Source organism: Hippopotamus amphibius, chromosome 8 (assembly GCF_030028045.1).
Source record: "Hippopotamus amphibius kiboko isolate mHipAmp2 chromosome 8, mHipAmp2.hap2, whole genome shotgun sequence".
NCBI lineage: Eukaryota > Metazoa > Chordata > Mammalia > Artiodactyla > Hippopotamidae > Hippopotamus > Hippopotamus amphibius.
In genome coordinates this window covers 50,897,926-50,922,655 of record NC_080193.1, presented here as the reverse complement: position 1 = coordinate 50,922,655, position 24,730 = coordinate 50,897,926, and the positions used below count along the sequence as shown (strand labels likewise).

At 41.3% G+C, this 24,730-nt stretch overlaps 1 protein-coding gene across 1 annotated transcript in view; it reads left to right on the top strand.

Moving 5' to 3' along the window:
• The window catches only part of NCKAP5 (NCK associated protein 5), a 928,785-nt gene extending 904,300 nt beyond the window's left edge, over nt 1-24,485 (top strand). Inside the window, exon 19 of the mRNA XM_057745121.1 lies at nt 24,375-24,485. Coding sequence (XP_057601104.1) covers nt 24,375-24,391 — 17 coding nt within the window. The 3' untranslated portion in view covers nt 24,392-24,485. The remainder of the gene's footprint in view (nt 1-24,374) is intronic.
• Nucleotides 24,486-24,730: the final 245 nt, after the last annotated feature.

Below are 24,730 nucleotides of genomic sequence, written 5' to 3'. Positions count from 1 at the left end.
AAATGGAATACTTTAAAAAAATTTTAGAGTTAAATGGAAAATAATAGATCATCAGAGAAGAAGTAAAATTATACAGTGTGTAAAAGGTTAAAAGAGTCAAATGGAAGAAATGCCAATGTGTGTGGTGTGGACAATCTGGATGTAACAGGAATGACAAAAGTATCCTTGTATCCTGTTTCAAAGAAAGGCACAATTTTATATCGTTAGGCCCCCAGATTTCTACAGCATCCTTTTTTGGGTTCATTCCCACCTTCATTCCCACCTTCTACACCGAAGATCATAGTAGGAAACCCATAGAATGGATACTGGCACATTTCCTCTTGAAAGAGGCAATTCCATTGAGAACTGGTCATGAGCCATCATTTATTTAGGGATTATGGTGCACAAGGTGGGAGCCATGGCCAGGAATCAAGCAAAGAATAAAAGGAAGTTCCAGGATCAAAAGGTCATTTCTTCCATAAAGGCAAGACAGGCCTTGACATTTCCATTCTCCCAGATTGATTTTCCCACCACTGAACCAGGTGTTGCTCTCCACAGACCTTCCAGGCCAGAGATGCTGTTCATTCTGAAGCTTTTTTGCTCTTCACCAAGAAATAACAACTTTTTTCCCATTTGAAGAAGAGACTTCTTCCTTCATCATACACATAGACATGGCCCACATGGGTCCACAACTTTATCAAGGACCCCACTGGAGACTGGGGGATGGCACCTAAGCTCATCCTTGACCCATATTTTTAAGACAGACTAACTTTCATGACACACCAGAGACTCTGTAAAGAGCCAATTCATATTTCTCTTGATTTTAGGAAAAGCTTTCAAATGACGAGTGGGTCAGACTCCGTTCACTATGGCAGGTGGCCCCCCAGTTGGCCTGTGTTAACTTAGTCTGTAACTCACTTACTTGGTTATCATCCCTAAGGGAGTGAGGGAGGTTAAGCTATTTACATTCACAACCCACCAGGAGTATTCCTCTAGCACACTGTGGGCAGAAATTCTAGCTGGAAATAGAATCCTGGGCCTAAATCCAGCATTTTCAAATTTTAAGAGGGAATTGAATTTGAATTTATTTTTAAAGAAAGGAAAACCTTGGAATGAAAACTTATTTGAAAGAGTTTTGGGCCAAGTACACATTTGCAAGGAAATGTTGATTACAATTTTCCACGACTCAGGGACTCAGCCAACAGGCGAACAGTGTAACCAACACGTCGGCACAGCCCACAAGCTAATGCCTGCATAAAAAGAAACCTCCCGTGAAATGCTGCGTTCCATCGTGTCCTGATGCTCTAAATATAACTTCATTTCCTTTCTGATGATTTTTCCTTTCAAATGAAGTATTTTTTAATATTTTGCAGAGTTAATGTAATCATAGTTTCATAATTTCTCATAGCACAGAGTTAAAGTTTTTTTTTAATCTTCAGCACCCATTTCTAAGTCCAATAAAGATGAAACGGGCAAAAAATGAGCTTGCCTTTTTTCTTCTCATCAGTTAAAAAAAATTCATAAGCATACATTTGTAAAACCTGGAATTTTGGTATCTTAAAATGGCTCCTGTTGACAGTGAGTGATCTCGAGAGCATGTGTTTTATTAGTCTCCTCGTGTTGCCATAAGGTAATGAAGAAACACCAACTAGGGGGCTGAAAGCAACAGTGCTGGGGGCCTGAAGTCTGAAATGAGGGTGTCAGCAGGGCCATGCATGCTCCCCCAGCATCTGGTGACCGCTGACAATGCTTGGTTTCCTTGGTTTGCAGCCGCACATCCCCAGTCTCTGTCTCTGTCATCACGTGGCTGCCTTCCCTCTGTGTGTGTCTGTGTCTTCACTGTGGCATTCTCCTCTCTGTGTGTCTCCCTCCACACCTCCTTCCCTCTGTGCATGTCTCTCTACCTCTTCTCTTCTTAGAAGGACACCAGTCATATTAGTTTAAGGACCCACGGTATTCCAGTATGACGCATCGTTACTCACATCTTAATTATATCTGCAAAGACATTATTTCCAAATAAAGTCACATTCATAGGAATCAAAGGCTAGGACTTCAGCATAGCTTTTCAGGGGAAACAATTTGACCCATAAGAGTACCCAAAGCCAAAAAATGGAAGATAGGGTAGAGGACTAAATCAAACATTTGACTTCAGTAGGAAGAAGTCAGCTTTGATTACTGAATTCTAAAGATTTATCAATATCATATCCCTTAAATAAGTGGTCATTCCTAGCTATAATTCCTGGCCAAAAGAAGGGACAGGCCAATAACCCTAGACATCTCAGATATAGTTATATTTTCTCCTACCTTATATAATTAAAATAAGCATTCCAAAGAACTTTATTCACAAACTATCTAGTTCCCTTTGACACATTTAAGTTTCAAAGTATTTTCAACATCACTTGCAAGTGCACTAAACATAGGTGCTGAGGAACAGTGCTTGAGAAGGAGGAATGGCAGGGATGTGAAAATGGGGGGAAATTTAATTCTTGGGGACTTTCTCTCTGATCACTGTTCACTCATTAACTTAGTTTGTGTCATAACTCCCAAGCAATACCCTGGTTTGCAGTAGGTTTCCATTTTGAACATACATGTTGATTTAATTAGAAAAGTGTTTGTCTCTTTTCCCTTATTCTAATAATACTATTTATTTGTGCCACTCGTTTTTCACAGTGAGATGCAGATTCAACACCTACTATTTGTTGATTTGAGAATGTTTATAGAGTTTATACTACTTGATAGGCAACATTCTAGGTATTGCAGACAAAAGCAAGTTAAAAAAAAAAAAGCCCCTGCCTTTGTGGATATTATGTTTCAGATGAGAAGACAGATAATAAACAAAATGTAATATAATGTCAAGTAGTGGTATATGTTATTAAAAAATCAAGCAGGATGAGTGGGTAGGAAATAACAAGGGTACTACTTCAGAGAGAGTGATCAGATAAGGTCTCTCTGAAGAGGGGACATGTGAAGAGCTTTGAATGAAATCAGACTTGGAAATGTGACTGTCTGGAGGAGCAGCATGTTGGCAGAGAGGGCAGGAAAGTGCAGAAGCCCTGAAGTAGGGGTATGCAGTGTGTCCCCGGACAGTTATGGCTGGAACAGAGATATAAAGAGGAAGGGAACTGCAGAAGAATCTAGGAGCCAGCCACATAGGACCTTGTAGGTTGTGCCAATACCTTTAGGTTTCTAAAGTTCTCAGCAAGGGGAAACCACTGGAGGATTTTGAACAGGGAAGTGTAGTGATTAGATTTACAGTTTTTAAGAAAAGCTGTGGCTGCTGGATGGAGAACAGGCTGTCAAGAGGCAAGAGTGGAAGTGCCAAGACCACTTAAGAAACCATTGCAGCCATCCAAGCAAAAGATGATGGTAACTTGGCCTGACCGTGGTAGCAGGAAAGAAATGGTGGAAAATGAATGGGTTTAGGATGTGTTTAAAAAGTACAGAAAACAGAGTTTGATGATTGAATTGGTCAGGGTCCAGCATGGAACAGGAGCCATTCTAGGTCTTTATGTAAAAGGAATTTAATACGGGGAATTACTTGCCCAAATAATGGATAGCTGAGCAGCCAAAAGGAGACAGTCAGGCAATCCAGAGGTTAGCGTAAGCAGTAAGTCACAGTCATTCCCTAGGGACAGAGGGACAGTAACAGAAGGTAACGTTAAAGCCCAGAAGCTGGACCATCCAATGGGAGCTAGAACAGTGGGAGGGAGGGTTATTTGGCAGATGATAGAGCCGCAGAGGAGAAGCAGCTGCTGCCAGGAACACCACAGGTCAGGGAGAGGGGAAGAAATGCCTTGTTTTCTCCTCTCCTCCTGCTCTCCAGGATTCTGCCATCGCCTTTCATTGGCTGAACCTCCCCAGAAGCCAGAGAAAGAGGGAGCCTGGGAAATGTAGTTCCCTGTGATGCAAAGCAAAGCAGGGAAAAGGAGAGGAATGTATCTGAGAACAAACAAGCAGTTTACCAGAAGACTGGTGGATGTGGTGTATGAGAGAGAGGGGTCAAAGACAACTTCAAGTTTCCATATGCTAAGACATTGATATACATATTTCATAGTAAGCACATATACCTACTCATTAACATATAGATACTGTGATATGTAAACATATATATACACATGGTATGTGTGCATATATATACTTTACACACACGTGCACAAGCAGGGATGCCAAATAGCCTTCATCTCAAATGCTGAGGACGTTCAGTGTGCAGAGATTGCCTGAAGTACTGTATTAGAAAGGATTCTGAGGCTGCATCCGTGTTCAGCAGGAGGCGGGTTACAGCGATTGGTAAGCGGTGCCTGCTGTGGGCATGGGAGGAGGCAGTTGCCACATGAGTGCCAGGGCCAGACGCGTCTGCCCCGAAGCAGTGCACTCTGCACAGCAGGAGCCGTGGGAGCCGCCCCTCACCTACAGAACTTCATAAAGGGATCTCTGTTGTTTTCCTAAAGGTAGTGGTGACAGCTTGCATGAATCCCCTGTGGAAGGAAACAGCCATGATTAAACTGAAGTTCATGGAAAGAGGTAATCCCATCCCCCCTTCTCTCCCAGGAGTTTGAGGAAGGCATCTTGTGTCCGCTCAGCCCATTGGATTATCCATTATTCTAGCGACACACATGGCGCCTCACACCAGCTCTGCTCCCTTTGAGCCTTAAATCTTTCTGTAGATGAATCCAGGCAGTTCGTAACTTGGGGCCAGATCTTTGAGTTGACGGTCTATTATGAGGCTCATCTAGAGTGAACCGCGGTGTTCACTCAGACGACACTCTGACGACAACCCCCTGCGCTTCCCGCGTGCTCTGGAGGCCACCCCAGCTGGTGCCCCGCCCCCTGGCAGCCGAGGCACCTGCAGACGTCTGGGACGCTCTAGACCTCAGGCAAGCCTTCTTTATTGGACGGGGAAGTTAGCCAAAGAGGCTTTCTGAAGTACAGTCACGGATGTCTTTGGAAAGAGGTTTTTCCAATGATCCACCACCCAAGAGCCGGGTCTGGGGTTTTCCGGTCTGCAGCTCCTCTCAGGGTGATTGTAGCCGCCCCGCCCCCCTTCAGACATGCGCACCAGCAGGCTGAGCGCCATGGTCCTCACCTCCCTGTCTGTCTTCCTGTGCCTTTACATGTTGTGAGACTTGCTTCATCTCCCCAGAATGAGAATTGGGGGGATTATCTTTAATACTCCGTTGATGCTTCCAGTGAATATAAATTCTTGGTTTAACTGGTTCACATAGCAATTTATATGATTATTACCTCAAAATAAAAATCTTTTAATTTTCTTTGTTTTTTATCTCCAGTGGGATACGTTATTTTATTATTCAAATGGGGCTCCCTTTCTGCTGTTTGCAATATGATTTTTAATAAATATGTAAATTTTAAAATTAATTTACAGCATACATTGGGAGGCTTGATTTTTGAAATGACAAAAATTTGATGGATTATAAAATTATCCCCCTTAAAATCATCAGTCATAGTGAACAGAATGTACCCACCTCTGATAATTTTAGAGCTTTTTCTTCATCTTATTTTCTATCAGGGACTCACTTCAAATTGATTATAAAACAGTTTATTTTTTAGGCCATAATTCATTCACAGATTAATTAGATTTTCAGTTAATATCCCATCATCATATGGGATGGGAGCCAATGGTGTTTTGTAGTTGTTCGGAGTTGCGGGAGAGAAACCCTGATTGCTATTCCCAAGAGACTGAAGCTACCAGCACTAATCAGTAATCACATTCAGACCACATAAAGTGTAACATCCTTCCCCTGGTTTCTTTTCTAGTTGGCTCACAGCAAGAGATCTTTATTGGCCCTGAGGAAGAGACCAAAATGCACTTAAACACTTCGGTGAGGGGTGATTCTTTTCTACCACCTTGCTTGCAATGTAGCCATCTCCTAAAAGAGGGAGAGAGGGAGAGAGACTGTGTGTGTGACTGTGTGTGAGACTGTGTGTGTGTGTGTGTGTGTGTGTGTGTGTGTGTGTGTGTGTGTGTGTGTGTAGGTATCCATGCTTGGAGAGACTGTGTGTGACTGTGTGTGTGTGTGTGTGTGTGTGTGTGTGTGTGTGTGTGTATGTGTAGGTATCCATGCTTAGCTGGCCTAGACTTAAACATCTCTTTCCTAGTCCTTTTCCAATGAAGAGCAGCCTTTAGGTTACTTTCATGATTTTAAATAATCCTTTTGATATCAGCCAACAGGCATATTTAAGGGACGGTGTGCCAGTAACTTCTTCAACAGCGACTTAAGGAAAAGTATTTTTTCCAGTCACTTAATTAGAGAACTGCTGATATACATGGCAGAGAAACCATTCGCACTGTAGGCAGCCAAGCGAAATGCCAGCCCACTCACATCTAAGTGTAACTGTGGGCTTTTACACAGTTGAAGAAAAGATAATTACCCTCCCTTCTTCCCCTGCCATGCTCACTGTTACTCCTGGTGCCAGTTCTGATGTGTAAAAAGTTGCTACCTGTTGCATTGGTCTGCTTCTGCCACATCCCGTATTTCCTCTGTGCACCAAAGGACACAGTCCAGGTTAGACATCTCCCCAGGTGATCCTAAGGTTTCACTTTGTCCTGAGTCGAAGGATTCAGTCACTCCAGGCCTCTCAAAAATCTCCTGTATTCTTTAAGGACATGCAGTATTCTTTAAATTCTTCCGAATATTCTCAAACCTTCATTCTCAGGCAATTCCCCATCTGATTTTGTGCACAATGAGGATTTTTTTCCTTCACATAAAACTACTTGGATGTTTAAAAAGCTTTGCTGACATATTCAGTCTTCCCATTGCTAGATGATATAATCCCCACTTGTTTCCTGTGTTTTAATCTCTAACCTCACAGTCTGTAGCACTGCTGATTATTTTAAGGAGCCTGGTTTATGGCAAAAGAAATGCTCCTTGAAAGTTGTCTGTGAATCAGTTTTTTTTTTTAAATCAAAATCTATTTTCCTGTTTACTTACTGGAAAGTTATTACCTTTACTTTCTAAATAGAGGAAACCTAAATGTCTTCTGGGTGATTAGAGCTTTAACTACCCCTCAGGAAATAAATGAATGTTCCCTACTATACTATACAGCATCTTGTCCGTGAAACTCAATCACTTTCAAAGACAATAAAGGGTGTTAGAGAGGTGAAAGATAAAATAAAGATGGGGAAAAAAGGTGACCAGTAAATAAGAAATATAATTAGTAAATTCCCTTTATTCCACTAACATCTGTGGACATCCCATGTGCCAAGTGTTCTGGGCACAAGGGATGCAAAGATAAATAGGGTCATAGTACCTATGTGGTAGAGTGAGCCGTGACAACCAGTACACCACAGAGGCTCACTGGTGCCATGATAACAGTCTGCACAGGGATGGAGGGAGAACAAAGGGCAGTGGTCAAGGCTCCTGGACAGAAAAGGATTCATAGGATATTTTCCTCCACTTGAGTCTCCAGAGATGAGTGGGTATTGGCCAGCCTGAAAGGTGGGGAGGACATTCTAGAGAGAGGAAGATATCTGAGCCAGAACACGGAGGCACTAACTGCCTTTCTGAGCTCAAAATTCAGCCTGCTGCCATCCTCAGCTGGCTGGTGAAATTGGTCCCAAGACCCGCCATGGTTACCAAACTCCATGCATGCTTAAGTCCCTTATATAAAATGGTATTATGCAGTCAGCCCTCTGTGGCTACCAAGAGCCGACTGTTAAATATGTTGCTACCTTTATGCATGCTTACTGACTTGTTGTCAAGGTGTTGCTGGGTGGTTTCAATTTTCTCTTCAAAGCCATGGATCATTTGTATCTTGATTACTTTTTTTTTGTTTTAAGTACTATTCCTGTTTTTTGTTTGTTTGTTTGTTTTAAATTTATTTATTGGCTGCATTGGGTCTTTGTTGCTGTGTGCGGGCTTTCTCTAGTTGTAGGGAGCGGGGGCTACTCTGTGTTGTGGTGTTCAGGCTTCTCATTGCAGTGGCTTCTCTTGTTGCGGAGCACAGGCTCTAGATGCATGGGCTCAGTAGTTGTGGCTCGTGGGCTCTAGAACACAGGCTCAGTAGTTGTGGTGCATGGGGTTTGTTGTTCTGAGGCATATGGAATCTTCCTGGACCAGTGATTGAACTCGTGTCCCCTGCACTGGCAGGCAGATTCTTAACAACTGTGCCACCAGGGAAGTCCCTTTTAAAAAAAAAAAAAAATTATTTATTTATTTATGGCTGTGTTGGGTCTTAGTTGCAGCATGTGGGGTCTTTAGTTGTGGCATGTGGACTCTTAGTTGTGGCATGTGGACTCTTAGTTGCGGCATGCAGACTCTTGTATCCTGATTACTTTTGAGATTGCTTTTCCACCCTTGCCCCTACCTTGCCACTGGATACTGCCTAGTTAAGCCCATTGATGTCCGAGTTTGCCTGGAAATAGAGGATTTTCTTTCTCTCCTCTCCATTCTCCTTCCCCCTTCCTTCCTTATATCTCTGAAGTCTTTCCGTTTTATCACTAGCTTTTCATTTTGACACAGAAAAAACACTGACTGCTGGACCTACCATATTCCTAGATACAACCTAAATTTAATGCATTAAAAGACTATAGAAGGAAATAGTATGCAGGGCAGTGACAGGTGCAGTCGGCCTGAGGAAATTCACAGTATCTTCATTGTGGAGCCTGGCTTTGATTATTCCTTGCCCTACACATGAATAAGTTTACAAGCTCTTATTGAAGAAAGGCCCCATATAAAACCACTATAGTCACTTGCACCCCCCACTTCTGAAATAACTATCCTGTAGCGTGTGCTTTGCTGATAATGGTCCAAAGGACAATAGGCAACACCGTTCCCACCCATTCCAGCCAAGGAAAGAGTAGAAAGTCAGTGTAAGATTAAGAATAAAAGCATCTTTCATTTACCTACTTTGTTTATGTGGTGATAGACCAAACAGTGGCCCAGGTGTTGGATGTGAGTCTACAGACATCAGAAAGTTCTGTCACCTGCTATGCCTAATGTTTAAGGAGTGGCTTTTCAAGCTTTTTGTTTGTTTTTGTTTGGGGGGTTTTCTTTTTTTTCTTTCCTTTTCTTTTTCCTTTTTTTTTTTTTTTTTTTTTTTTTTTTTTTTTTTTGAGGGGAGAGACAAGGAATTTAGAAGCATTATAAGAGTATTTATCATCTGTTTAAAATGCCCTTGCCCCAGGGTGGGTAGCATGTCAGTCATTATCATTTTTCCAGTAGCTTCAGGAAGCCCCCTGCTTGAATATCACTAGATTTTGATAGGCTCTAATATGGAAGACTCATAAATTAAACACAGATGAGTTTTGTTGGACCCACACATTTGTTTTAAATAAACATCGGGAGAATTCCAGAATTCATTCCTCTTGAAAAATCAGAAGTTCTGGCAACAATGAGGCCTCATGCTCGCAGGGTGAGACTCAGCCAGTGCTGAGGCAGGAGGCAGAGTGGTTGAGAGAGGGGCCTCTGCAGCTGGACCCCTGGGCTTGGGTCCTGGCTCTGCCTGGCTCTTCACAGCAGTGGTGTCTTGGACAGGATTCTTAGCTTCCTATGCCTCCCTTTCCTCACGTATTCAATGGTGTAGCTAATGGTACCTCCCTTATAGAGTTCTTCCACCCAGCCTTTAGGACAAGAACAAGCGCTACGTAGATGTTTGTTAAATAAGTAGTAGCTGCTCCTCTCAGTGGGGCAGATGCCCTTAGTTCACCACCCTCCCCACCACCCACTCATGCCATCCACGCATTTGCGCTGTTGTCAGATCCTTCCCAGCGGGCTCCGTCGCCAATGAATTTTCTTCCCCTGGTCTAGAACCAGGTCATCCATCAGCTATCTATGGGGAAAAGGGGGAGTTTCAGCAAAGATAAGAAGGAGACTAAAGGTGCCTGTATGGAAAGAATCTTGTATCTACTCCTGAAGTTCAGGTCTGTGTTCAGGTCCACAGAGACTTGAGTACAGGAGCTGTAAAAGGATGGACAGATAACTCTTGCCCTGATGCAGGCTCCCGTGCATCTGCAAAGTGCCTGAATCACGGGAAGGTGGCTTTTTCAACTGCACCCCTACCTGGTTTCTAAGACCTTGCTTCCATGGGGACAACAACAAGAAATTGGTTCCTTTCACCCCCTGAGGTTCTGTTGCCTGGTGGGAAGGCAAGGATGTGGGAGGAAGGGGGGAATTTGCTACCATTAATCCTCATTCCTGGACCTAATAAATCAGAACCATGGGTTTTCTAGCTTGTTGGGAGGCAGCTTCAACTAGAGCTTCCTTTCCTTTAGTTAACTTGCTCACAAGTCAAGAGGTTAAAGATTTCTCTGCCTCTCGTCAGCAGAACATGTGTCTCCAATGTTACTGGGTGAAGAGCTTGGGTGTTTCTCCCCCAAGGTCCCTCCAAGGACACTGCCCCAGGAAGAGTCCTGTTGAATGAGGCACATATGTAAATACACGCACTGCTCCTTTTCACTGGAAGCATGCAGCTGACCACCCTGGGATAAACGTCTGGATGCTATCACAAACGTTTTCCCTTTCTGCAGTTTTTTCCCTTGAGGCAGGAGAAAGAGACCCTCTCATTATTTATCTTGAGTGTTTGATAGGCCTCCTTTGAGAAGGTCATTGTCTGTAACAGTAAAATAATCATGGGATTTCTGGACAAGCTGGCAAAAGAAAAATGATTCATTATTTCAAGAATTATTTTGCCTTCAGTCCCCAAAATGGATGAAGGCTTCTAACAATATGTAAGAGAGAGTAAGGCTTAACTTCTCATATGAAAGGTTACATTTTAAAGGGAAAAGAAGTTCAAACATTATATTTTTAGCTCGGCTGTAATATAACTGGGATCAGGGCGGTCCATCTGTTACCCCCGTGGTCTTCTGGATGTTATTGTACTATTCCCTTTGCAAAGGAGCCCTGTCTGCCCTCCTTCCCTTCTCACCCATTTGGACTAATGAGATTGGAAGAGTTTTTTTAGATTCTATTCAGACAGCACCCCTTCCTCCTGGTACCTTGGGGAAGGTCGGAACAGGTAGCATATTCATCAGTATGGGCTCAGCCCGACCTCACATGTCTTGCTGTGTCACACAAAGTCGTGCATCTTCACAGCACAAGCTATTTTGCTGATAGGGGTTGGGGTGGTTGTGTAGCTCTTTAACTGCTATGGATAGTGTCGTGGAATAAACCAAAAGGTAGTTCATAACACGACTCATGCACCCGTGTCTGGTACCGAGATGCCTATTATGTTGGGTTATTTTTGAAATAAAGCTTGTTTTGCCTCAGTGCAAACCAGATACCCAGAGTGAGGCAGCTTGACTGATAAAGATGCTGAATTTTTAAATGAAAACCACATAGGCTGAGCAATCAATATGACCTTGACCACTCATAAGCCAAATAACTTATGGAAATGGTGCAAAGACCCTGTGAACTCCTTTGCCTGACAGAAAGGTTTGAAATAATATTTTAAGAAAATCAAAACCAAACATCCCCTTGACCTTCTTTGCAGATTAGATCTGAAATGAAAGACCCTGAGTTACACAATTAACTATTGATTTTTGTTGATCCATCTTTAATTCTCATAGCAATCTAGTTGTGTTTACACAGTCGTGGTAGGCAGGCATACTTCATTTGAAGCAAGGCTCCCTTCACTTCTACATTAATTTAAACATTAAATTGTTCTGGGCATGTGAGAAAAAAATAAAGTTTATTTTTATTGTAGCGGATGGGTGATGTAAACCTTATAAAGTGGCATGAAGCCAGTCTAGGTGGCTCCTGAAGAGAATCCCTTCTATATTCAAGAGTCAGTTTGTCACTTGAATATATTACAGGTGGCCTGTATTTACTGCTGCCTGGTACTAGAATGTTGTCCAAAGGTGACTGTAATTTAATCTCCTTACAGTTTCATTTCTTTTTTTTTTTTTTTTTTTTTTTTGACAGGTTACATGTATTTAATGCAACTATTTTTTTTTTTATTATTATTTTATTTTATTTTTTTGGGGGGTACACCAGGTTCAATCAACTGTTTTTATACACATATCCCCATATTCCCTCCCTTCCTTGACGCCCCCCCCTCGATTCCCCCCCACCCTCCCTGCCCCAGTCCTCTAAGGCATCTTCCATCCTTGAGTTGGACTCCCTTTGTTATACAACAACTTTTTAATTTAATCTCCTTACAGTTTCATTTCTTGATTTCATACACCCAGTAATATTTGTGGGTTTATCACCCAGATAGTCTTATTGACATTTCTAAGAATGTCACCATTGTCCTGTTTACACTCTCACGTAAAAGCACCAAAACACATCACCAAGTTTCCCCTGTCTTAAGGAGATAGGAATCTGAATTTAAGCCAGTTGCCTGGGACTGGCTCAGATCAGGAAAGACAGCACTCGCTTGGCTGAAGGAAGCATTTAATGAAATGGTAGAGCCAGTGTTGGTACCGTTTACCGCGGGCCTGATCTTTTCCATAACATTGCACCCCAAGACAGAAGCTTACTGTCTCCGCCCTTGCTCCTGGATTTCCAGGAAGCAGTGGCAGCTTCTGCCTCACCCAGCCACAGGCCAAGCCCACCTGGAGGTGCAGAAGAAGGCCCCAGATGCTCAGCAGAGCTTCCCAACCAGGATGGCCATGGGATGTGAGTCCATACATCTCTGTTCTTGACACAGAGAGGAAACTGCATTCGCCAAAGTAGACAGTCATCAGACATCCATTAATCCAAGGACTGTCCTGGTTCTTGAGGCTACCCTGGAATCCCAGAGACTGTGCCTCTGCTTGTGTATCTAGTGACTGGAAAGCAGTGAGGCTCTCACAACTCAGATGAATGTCAGAAATGATCTTATTTTACATGCTTATTCATCATGGAAAAGTAGATGTTATAGAAAACTCAGACAAGTCTATGAGCTCCCAAAGGGAATGATGTAGTGAAAATAGATCTAATAGTGACCTTGTTCTTTGATATACAATAAATATCAACTCCAAGAGATGCAAGATACAGTGTTAGAATCTGAGAAAGAAAGCAGGACCAAAATCGAGTATGTGACCTCCAGAAGTGTGTCATCTAATTGAGAAGTGGGATGTTGATATGAAAAGAGCCTACATAATAGAGTGAATGTAAGTTCAGGGTTGAAATGGATAATTTGGCTATTTAGGCCAGGAGATCATAGGAAGATCTCTGTGGATTAGGTATTGTAGAAACAGAACCAGCAGCTGTTAATAACCAAAAAGAAAAAAAAAAGAAAAAAAAACCAAGTTTTAAAACATGGTTACTATTGACAATGATATGGAATTAGAGAAAAGAGAAAAAATTCCAATTTAAGCATGTTAACTTTAGGAGATAACTAGGCCCAGAAAGATTAAGAAAGGTGAATGTAAATAGTCATTAGTCAATCTATGGAAAACATGTGCCTGAATGATCTTAAAGACTAAAAATGGAAGAAGTTCAAAAGAAGCTAAACAAGTTAAGGAATTACTTAAAAATTAGGATTAGGGTAAAGTGGCACATTCAGAACTTTGAGTGTGACAGGATAGTTGTGTTGTAGATGCCATTATCAGATCTAATAGTATCCTGGATAGACTAGTCTAAGAGTTTTCAGGGGTTCATCTCCTAATATATCTGAAGCTTTGTTCTATATTGACATCCTATTAAAAAATCCTTAGCATGCACGTTCCACATGCGCAGTAACTTTGCCTCATACACCTCTGTATCTCCAGTGTCTAGAATACTCTCTAGTACACAAAAGGTGCTCAACAAATATCTCTTGAATAAATAAATGATATTGCAGGAGAATCATGAGCTTAAATAGTAAATATCTATTTAAATACTTATTTAATATTTATTTTATACTCATTATTTAATATTTAAATATTTATTAAAATATTTAAAAGTTATTAAAATCCAGGTGCAGAGTTGAAGCAATGATTGTCACTGTCCTATTGTGGCAGAGAAAAGAACGGAATCCAGAACAAAAGGGGGTTCCTATTGGCATTCTCCCAACTAGCACAGCCTTCCATTCTAGAACCCCAGTACTTCCTAGGTAATGAGGAATAAGAGCATCTTACAATTGCCCCTGTCTACAAGAATGCAACACACAAGGTGAAGCTTAATGTTTCTAATGTAAAGCTTAATGTTCCTAAATCTTTAGAAAAATTCCCAGGCAGGAATCTTCTCTTGAGAAAAAGGATCAATAAATTGGTACTGATTCTGAGTTGCTCTGACTCTTGGGACTCGATACATCAAATATCCTTGGGGAAAAAACTTTATCCAAAACAAAGGCTGACTGTCCCTAGAGCTGAAACATAGATTGCATTGGGAGATGAATAGCTTCAACCTGAGTAGAGCTAACACTCTTACATCCACAAATACTAGTGTGTCTCCGGATGACCCTTAGCACTCAGTCTCATTGAATTCCATGGCTATTGCAAAGCGCTTAATAGATTGGATACTACAGGGCACTGTGACTCCCAAATGGTCTACCAACTTCTGTTAGAAGTCACTCCAGCTTGCCTAATTATTTATAGGTTCATAAGTAACACAGAATGTTTTTCCCTGCTTTTGGCTCGCACAGTATACTTCATAATAAAAACTTAGCGCTTTCAGGTACATTTTTATGATGTCCACCATTATGGTGGTATTACATCTGTGAAAAAATAGTATAACTTTTTTTTTTACATTTACCTGATCACCCCCCACCAAAAAGTATGTTTTATTTTTTCTTGAAAGAGTAACCCAAGCTCTGTCACTCCAAGGTGAAAACATAGCTCTATGGTGCTAGAATACACAGATGGTCCCTTCATGCTGTATTTTCCTCTGACAAAGTTCTCAGGCTCTTTATGCTACAAATACACTGATATCTAAGCGAGTCACGGCCCAGCCCGCTGGACAGATAAGTATCATATTTAAGACATGAAATGATAGAAAGATTCATCAAAAAAAAAAAAGTCTATCAATCGTTTAAGGCAAGCAGTAGCATATAAATTTATTTTTACCCATAATGGTACCTATAAATGAAAGGCCAGAAAGTTTTGATGCCCACACTCCCATCAACTGGAATCATTAGCCTGACACTAAGATGAACAGACTTAGACATTCCAGCCCAGAACCTGCTCAATTCTCATTCCTAAATGGACATTTTGGTTAATAGTATTGTGCTGGAAGAAGAAAAAGAAATCTAACAACATAGATAAGCGTGTTCCATTTAGTTAAGTTAATTATACAAACTGATATCAATGAGCTTCTTTCCCAACTCTCGTTTTACTTTTGGAGAAATTGACCAATAGTGATCAAATCTGATATATTACTTAAGGTGATTAACCTATATTTTCTATTAAATTTGTGGATCCATCCACCTCCTAGAAAACGAAAATCAAAAAGTACAAGTTTTCAAATGGGCATTTCAAGTGATGGCACTAACATTAGAGGAATCATGAGTGTGTCCTTTGTATGTTTATATAATAATTTTGTCCAAACTTGTGATTACGTGCCTTTCCTTTTCCCAAATGCCTTTCTCTGCCATAAACAAAGTTTATGGTTTTCTTTATCTTCTTTTTTTCTCTTTCCACTGAGGGACCCAGACCCACATCTTACCCACTTTCCACATATGGGAACATTTCCCATCTGTTTGATAAAATGACTTCTCTTTCCTTCCGTCCTTTTGATCTGGTCTTTAAATGTCGTTTGCAGCTGCTGTTTATCTCCAAGCTGAGTTCTCCTTTCCACGAGATATGTTATTTTCTAACAACCCTAAGCTTCCTACTGCACTTCTCTCTGCGTTTTTTTTTTCTCCAGAAAGTGAGCTCATTTTTCCCCTCTGGGTTCAGGGGTTCTAACAGAGGTCATTGAAAGTCATTGATCATGGTAAAGGACAGCAGTATAGTTAATACTAGAGTCATAAAAGCACATCTCAGCTGAAAATTACTCCTTCGCCTAATAAAACTAGTTTGCCCTGGAGATACTGACGAATCTTCAGGACCCCAGTAAGGAAACAGAGTGCCCCCAAGTGCTGAATCATATCTCTCGGTGTGTGGTTGGGTAGAGAGAATGGCTCTCTATTACCGACCCATCACATTAATTTTTCAGAAGGGCAAGTGAAGAGTCATGTGTCCAGTTGAGGTAATAGAGGGAATTGAACACCGAGAGAAAGTAATTAGCCAAGTTGGAATTTGACCAGGTTAACAGGGTCAACACCACAGGTCTCAAGAAAAGTCTGGGGGGGGGGGTGGTCTTCTGTGTCCACCAAAGGTCATTCTATCTATTTTTTATGTCTCATTCAGAAAACAGCTCCACCGGGAATACAGTAAGAGGTGGCATTAGAGATTAGCTATGCCTTGGAGAAAAATGACTTAAGCTGCATTGTTTCCCTTGAGGTTGGCCTGTCCCCCAGCAAAAATCACTTCACATAGCCTTTGAATGTGCACAGATCTTCAGCTGAGAGACCCAGGATTAAAATGCCTCCTCCCCATTCCCAGAAGAGCATAACACATCATCATCTTCCCAGTGCCCAAGATGTGCTCATCAGGAAAGAGATGGGGGAAAGCACACCTTCTGCTCCAGCTCTAAGCTCAGGATTAGCCAGCCTGTCTCCTCTATTTGATCCTTCTGCTTCCAGCTGGGAGCTCACCTATCTTTCATATCCTCTAAATCACCTCCCTCCTATTGCTTCACCCATGGCGTGGTCTCGCTGCCCAAAGCATCTCACTGCAGTCCCCAGATGCTCCTACTGCTTCTTGGCCCCAGTGCATTTATGACTGTTTAGTTAAAATCTGCATCATCCCGCATAATGAGAAATGTTGGGTGGTGGTAGGGGGCACGGTGGTGAGGCTTCTCCCAATTTCAGATGTTTCTTTCCATGTGGAATTTGTTTCCTAAGATAATACTCCTGGTGTCTCTGAGCCCCTCCCATTCACTTTTCCTCAGGATAAGGAGAGGTGACTTGTTTAAAAAGCCATTAACATATACACACTACTATATATAAAATAGGTAAACAACAAGGACCTACTGTGTAGCACAGGGAACTATACTCAATACTTTGTAATAACCTATATGGGAAAAGAATCTGAAAAAGAATAGATATTATACATGTATAACTGAATCACTTTGCTGTACACCTGAAACTAACACAACATTGTAAATTAACTATACTTCAATGTTAAAAAGTTAAAAATAAACAGCAAATTTAGGAAGGGAACAGGGACTCGTTAAGCCCATCTCCTGCTCTCCCCACCTGCTCTCTGGAGTCAGGCTGGCTGTGAGAAGCACTCCTTCTGTTCTGCCCCTTCATACTGTAGGTTTTAGAAGAAGACACTTGCCCCCAGCCCGGGGACGCCAGTTACTAAGCCTGTCTACTTCTAGACCACGGCTAAGAAACTCACTTCTTTGAAGATAGAAACCTCATTCTCCATAGAAGCTTTCTCAATAACTAAGCTGATATTTTAGCCTCCCGTCAGCCTTTTTTCTTTTATCTCTTTCTTCAATTCATTCAGAACTAAAGTGGGGAAGAGAATTATTTATTGTGTCACCTGAAATTCCAATAATAGATGCATAGAGGACACACAATTAAGAATATTTTAGAGTCACAGAGCTTTATAGAGTGGGAATATTCTAAAAAAATGCCTTTGGTGCAAAGAAACTAAGGTTCAGAGGGGTCACACAGCTAATTAGCACAGTGCTGGGAACTGAACACTGGTTTCCAAATACCTGGTCTTGTGCACAGTGATTGAAATCCCAAGTTCTGTGGTCAGGCTTCTCCTCCTTGAGTCCTGATTCTCTAATTTATTAGCCATGTGTATGTGGCCAAAATATTTCAACCTCTCTACTCTCTATTTCCCTGTGTGTATCATGGGGATGAAGATAGTACTGTCTCGGAGGGTTGGTGTAAGGATTAAATGAGGTAATTCGTGTACTACATTCAATCCAGTACCTGACACATATTAAAAAAAAAAAAACACTTGTAAATGTAGCTGTTATTTTACTGATTGGCAGTGAGTCATTATAGCAATAGAGAAATAAGAAATCATGTTGATGAAGATACTGTTTACATTAATTTGTGCTAAGAGCTCTAGTCCTCTTTGCAAATATTAGTGCCCAGCTGAGGAATGGTGCTGCATTTGAATTCCACAGGTAGATCTGAATCTCCTCCTGACATTTTACAGTAGACATACTAACTGATATTTTCAAGATATAATCAACAGATGGAAGAAACTTACATGAAATAATAGAACAGTAGCCTTCATCATAGAACACTAATCCATTGTGCTGTTGCATGAATTTGCTACTTGTTTCTTCTTGCTGTGGGCAGGAGTTTCTGGCTGTACGTATATAACATATATCTCTCTGAAGCTGATCTTATCATGAGTATATTTTTTTCTGGTTTATCACTTTTTTTCTGTATCACCTTATACATTCTCCCCATCTTTTCCTTATGGCAAGGGCACATATCACCTTCTATTTTATCCTTCCTTGTGTTCAGGTTATTAGTCTAGGCAGAATCTCTCTTGTTGACTGTGGGGAAAAAATGGTATGTGTTTCTGTGTTGAAAATCAGGAAACCAAGTTTCTATATCTGATTTCACCTGAATTTGAATTTGTGTGAACCACAAATACCATAAATACCCCATGTAAAGTACAGCTGACACCAGCCTCCCTCACCTTCTGGGCTGATGTAAGAGAAAAGTGAGATCATAGGTAGGAAAGCACTTTGCAAATAAAAAATACTTGTTATTTGTAACCCAAGTTACTGGGCTGATGCTTTCCTGAGTCTGGGCTGGAATTCTTAGAACCCCTTGGGATAGGCATAGCTCTGTGTTTCTGTCTTTACAGTGACTTCTGTCCATTACAGAATCTTAAAGGGTAAGAGAGAGACTATCTGGGCAACTATTAGGCCTGAGATACACTATAGAATGGTCTTCAGATACAGTAGGGGCACAGGAAATGGAAATTTCTAAGAATGCCCTCCTTCTTACTTACTATATATCTTTTTTCTTTTTTTTTTTCTTTTTTTTATTTTTTTATTTTTTATTTTTTTTGGGGGGGTTCACCAGGTTCAATCATCTGTTTTTATACACATATCCCTGTATTCCCTCCCTTCCTTGACTCCCCCCCCTCGAGTCCCCCCCACCCTCCCTGCCCCCTTTAAGGCATCTTCCATCCTCGAGTTGGACTCCCTTTGTTATACAACAACTTACTATATATCTTAATACCATTCATCCTTCAGTAGCATTCCAAAAGCCCCATAGAATTTCTTCTGTGCATCTCTCTCTGAGAATCAAGATCACATAATTGTTTGCACAGATTATTCACATAGCAGATTGGTTTGATTATTTGACTACAAGGAATTAAATTAGTTAAAATATAATTACCAAGGGACTTCTGGAGAGTATGTCACTATCTGCTTTTTGCTTGAATTATTGTTCATATAATGTCATTGTTACACAAAAGACAGGCAAATGTTTAAGAATAAGCAAAGGTATTTATTTTAAACTTGAAAATATATTCTTGCCCTTTATAGTCCAACTTTTGCTCCTGAGTACAGTAAAAAGCCCCACCAAAAAGTGAACTGTACAGCTGTTGCCACCTATAGGTGGCAAGTGTAGTATGTGGATTTTATCATAATGTCGATGGAGCACACACTGCGAAGGAAATGACAGTTTTTATGGAACCCGCACAGTCTTCATCAGGAATCTTTACTGGGGTTGTTATCATTAATATTATTGTTGTTCTGTGATTCCTATTTCAGATGCTCCCCTTAAAGGTAATATGGGCTGATATCTGTGACGTTCTTTTCCAGGATAGAGGTTAGGAGCATGGGCTCTGCAGGCAGAGTGCCTGGGTCCAAATCCAGACCCCACCGCGTACTGCTCCATGACCTTAAACAAGTTACTTAACTTCCTCCAGGTTCGATTGCTTGTAAATGGAGGTAACAATGACACCTACCCCTTAGAACTGATGTGAGGATGCCTACAGATAACCCGTGCAGTGTGCTTGGCCATGTTGTCTGTTCAGGGCCCAGCGCTCATTTAAATGCTGACTGTTATTACCATGATTCGTTTTCAAAGCACCTTCACATACATTTGCTGCAAACTGATGAGCATTATCGTTAACGGATTTGGGGGTCCGGCTGCTCACTGCTCTAAAGCCCGTAAAGAGGCAGGGCTGGTGGAAAGGAAGGTTTGCTTTATTTAGGAAGCCCGCAACCTGGGTGTGGGGGAGGGGGGCAGACGCCTGTCCAAAGGGCAACTCCACCCCCCCCCCGACCCCCTGCGCTTACAATCAGTGGGCAAGAGCTTTTAAAGGTGGAGGGAGGGGGCTACATGCAGAAACAGCGCAGTCAGCTCTGACCGTCATCTTGAAATTGGTGATGCAGTGGTCTGACCAGCATCATCTTGATTGTTTTAAGTACAGTGAAGCTTCGGTTCCAGGGTGGGTTTGTTCCCATTTCCTTGAGGCCAATTCTCAGAACTGTAGTGGCTTATGTTATGGCTACAGTCTGGCCATCATATAGTTAACTCTTCCACCTGCTGGGGGTTTCAGTATCTATAACACAGCTCAAAGGATATGGCTCAGAATATGGTCTATAGCCCTTGAGGAGGAACTAAAGTCCTTGACTTTGCTTACTGACTAAACCACTGTTGTTTGGTCCTGTTTGATTGTTTTCCTTTGCTTCAGTATTTTCTCATTTCTTTGATTAAACTTACCCTTTGGCTAAAGTTTTTCTCCAGACAGAAGACAGGCAGAGGACATGGGGGTGGGGACCATAGGGTCCTGCTACATTTCACTATTTTGTTACCGTTCGACAGATCCATCCTTAGCACAGTCCTGTTGGACTCAATCACTCCCTACATTTTAAATGTAAATGTTATGTGACTTCCAAATTTTTAACACACCTGAGATCTGACAAGACAACATTGAGGCTGGTTGGGTATGCTTCTAATTTGAGGAAAGAAAGTAAGCTACTTTAGTGCTTTTATTCTTAGCTGGCAGGACCACTGGAGAAACCCAGGCCAACAGTTGAGACTCTGCTGATGCTACAGAAAGCTGAATCCGTCGTGCAGTCCCCATTGAGAATCTATTGACTATGAGCATTGGGCTAGGTTTTTAGGGGGAAAGCTGGTGGGAGAAGGGAAATAAGGGGGGTCAGCCAGGACGTAAAAAAGAAGTATAAAACATGATCACTAGCTCAGAAGGTCACACACTGCAAAGATTGCTATTTGACATACATAGTGGGGGTTTTTTGTTATTATTGATTTGGGGTTTTTTTCCTAATATAAGCAATTAATTAAAATTAGAGGATTTTAAAGATAAGCAAATATTGTTCTAGATTTATGACCTTACATTTGAAATCAGAGACCTGGACCCATGTTTCTGCACAGCAGCAATGAGCTGGCGGTAAGTAGCTGTTCCCGCCTTTAGAGGAGGCACATGGTCTCCTCTGACCACAGTCCCCACCACTCCCTATAGCTCCCCAACACTGAGGCTGAATGTCAGTGTGTCCTCATTGTCACTCCTACACTGAAGTTGTGTTTATAGTCCAGAAATATTTCAGTACCCACCCCCATCAAAACTGTGAAAATAAAAGGAAGACCGAGAAGGCCCGTGATGTTTCTTAAAATGGGCCATTCCTTCATTTCCATCACCTCCCTGCCTAATGTAGGCCTTTGTCATAATTAACTGAAGAACCAAACCTACAAGCAGGAAAACATTTAGAAAACAAGATGCACTGTTTGAGTCCCATAGACAGTGGGTGTTTTCATGGTAAATAATCCTTTCCTGATCACTACCTGAATACACTGAATTATACTTTTCACCTGTCTTCCCTCCAAGACGACTAGTTCTTCTAGACGAGTGATTCTCAAACGTTATCATGTGTCAGAATCACCCGGTGACCTTGTTAAAAAACTTTTGCTGGGACTCGGCGTTTCTGATATAGTTAAGTCAGGGTGGGACTCAAGAATTTGCATTTTTAAAAAATATGTATTTATTTGTCTGCGTCGCGTCTTAGTTGCGGCACACGGGATCTTCATTGCGGTGTGCAGGATCTTTTAGTTGCCACACGTGGGAACTTTAGCTGCAGCATGTGGACTCTTAGTTGCAGCGTGTGGGATCTAGTTCCCTGAGCAGGGATGGAACCCAGGCCCCCTGCGTTGGGAGCACAAAGCCTTAGCCACTGGACCACCAGGGGAAGTCCTAAGAATTTGCATTTCTAACAAGTTCCCATGTGATGCTGATGCTACAGGGTGTCTGGAGAACACAGTTTAAGACCCACTTATGCAGACTAAGAATACTATCTCACTATTACTTAGGTACTGTTCCATTTATTGAGCACCTGCTGGTACATGTCAGGGTCTTCAGGTGTTCTGTTCCTAAATACTTATATCAATCCTGAAATAAAGGCATGTCTTATCACCATTTTACCTGAGGAAGGATGCTTTTGGGCACTTACACAGCCAGTGAACGGGCAAAGTCAAGACTCAAGCTCAGGTCTGCCTGCCTCTGGGGCCTCACTCCTCGCCTACAAGATGTAATTTTATTTAGCTTGTGTCTTCGGCACCAATACCTTCCACCTGCCTCATGGAAGCTACTCTAGTGAGTGTTTATTGAATGCATTTGAGATCCACATTGACCAGAAATAGGCAAGGAAAAGGATTGTGGTTCTCAAAGAAAAAGGGAGAAGATATTCGGGTGAGGAGGAAATTATATTGAATGCTCTTGATTTACCCACGTTTGGTACAATCAAAGCTTTCCTACTCCCTCCAGGTATTTTTCATATTGTATTTTATAATTCTTTTTAAAGAATGCTTAAAATTGGCACAGCATGAGAAGGGGCTCCTGCATGGAGTTATGTCTAATTACGGAGCCACTTTTCTCTAATCACTCAGGAATCTGTTCCTCAGCCCATCTCTGGTTTCAAGGTAGCCATTTCAGATTGAAAATTAGCTGCGTGAGTAATGTTCCTGTACGTTAATAGTATAATGAAGTAAGCACCACTTAAAGGATGATTTTCAAATATTCCCATAGAATTACGCCATTTCCCATAGCAGAGAGAGAAATGCTGTCTGAGCCTGCTCTTGGGACACAGGAGCCATCCACTTCTGTATCTTTTTCTTTTCTCTTTCTATTAAATATTTAGCATGTGAGCATTCACAGGCTTTGGCTATGTCTGTTTTCCCCAGATCCAAACACAATTTCCTCATTGTACGTTTGACATCCATCGTAGCAATGTTGGGGGGCTGGTGGGGAATGGAACTGCCTGTGTTAGGGCCTTGGACAGCGAGGTTGAGATGGTTTGGCATATTTGGGTGGCAAAATGAAAAAAAAAAAAAAACATACAGGCTATCTTGTCCTTTATTACAAGAGCATGGAAGGCTCCCAGACAGGAATTCAAATCCTGTTCTCCATCACTTGCTGAGGCACCTTGGGCAAAGAACGCTGTCACTCTGAGCCTTGTTTTCCTCCTCTCTAAAGTGGGGATGTGTAACTTACAGGTTTGTGGGGAGAAAAGGTTTAAAAATAAAATACTTTGTTTCTTTTACATGGTGGATGCTTATAAACAGTAGCTATTGTTATCACCTCTAAGGCCGGGTCCTACTTCTTCCTTGTTTTTGGATGGAATTTTTGCCTGAAAGAGGAAAAAGAGATGAGAAATAACACCTCTACACTTGTCAGTTTTTGCATCTATGACTCACTCTCTCCTCTCACCTCGGACCTCCGGAGCCACTTGAGCAACTGAATATATTCGTGTTTACAGAGTTTACCTGCAATAATTATTGAATATCACTGCGGTGTTTTATGAAGTCCCAGAGACTACCAGTAAAAGCCTATAAATATCCTGGTTTAAATTGGTTTTACTAGAACTTCCTGGAGGGAGAGGTTACTGAGGTGCAGACCTGTTACTATGATTTTTAAACACTTGGCCTTGAAGGATCTACACCCTCACACCTGGGATCTCTTTCAAATAGCATAAGACTTGTAAAGGGAAAAAATATACACGTGACAATGCTTCTGACAAGTTTAAGGTGTACTTAAATTTTATGGCAATTTAAGGGATGTATTTTTTTTTTTTTGCACAGAACTGTCATTTCTGGCTGAAATTCAATCCCTATTCATATATAGAAACAGGATGACTAATAATATTTGGTAAGAAAAGAAAGGAGGGTTGAAACTTTGAGAAAAATAAGGCTCTTTACCTCAACAAATTTCAAATGGATCCATTTAAAATGAAATTAAGTGGCACTTACCTGATTTGTAAATCGGGGCCTATTTATCTCAGTAAAATGATTAAAGTCTTGATTTATCCCTAAAATTGGCTTTATTATTATGTTTAATTATATTAGAAGATTGTTAAAGACTTGTAGATTCCCTCTATCCCCTTGAGTTGTACTTTATACTGACAATAATTGAATATTGGATAGAATAACTTGATTTTGCAAAGAAATATGTTTCTAATATTTTTCTCTTTTTATTGCAGAAATTGAAACAAGTTGAAGAAACAAGAGACGATCCTGAGAATAGATTATGTAAAATTTCCCTGGAGTCATTCAATAAATATAACGGCAATACTGTGATCTTATTAGAAAAAGAGAAGAATTCTCTGAACAAGGTTGAAGGACAAAAGGAAGAAAAAGAAAAAAATGAAGAGGCTTCTTTGAGTAGCTCTGATAGGCCTGGGGTAGACAATTTGGAATCTTTGAGTGATTCTTTATATGATAGCTTCTCCTCCTACGCAAGTCAGGGTTCAAATGATGTATAAAGGGCTTTTTTCCCCCTTAATGAGCTGGAAGTGGAGCACTTAAGAAACAGGGGTGGGGAGAAGGGCAGGTACAG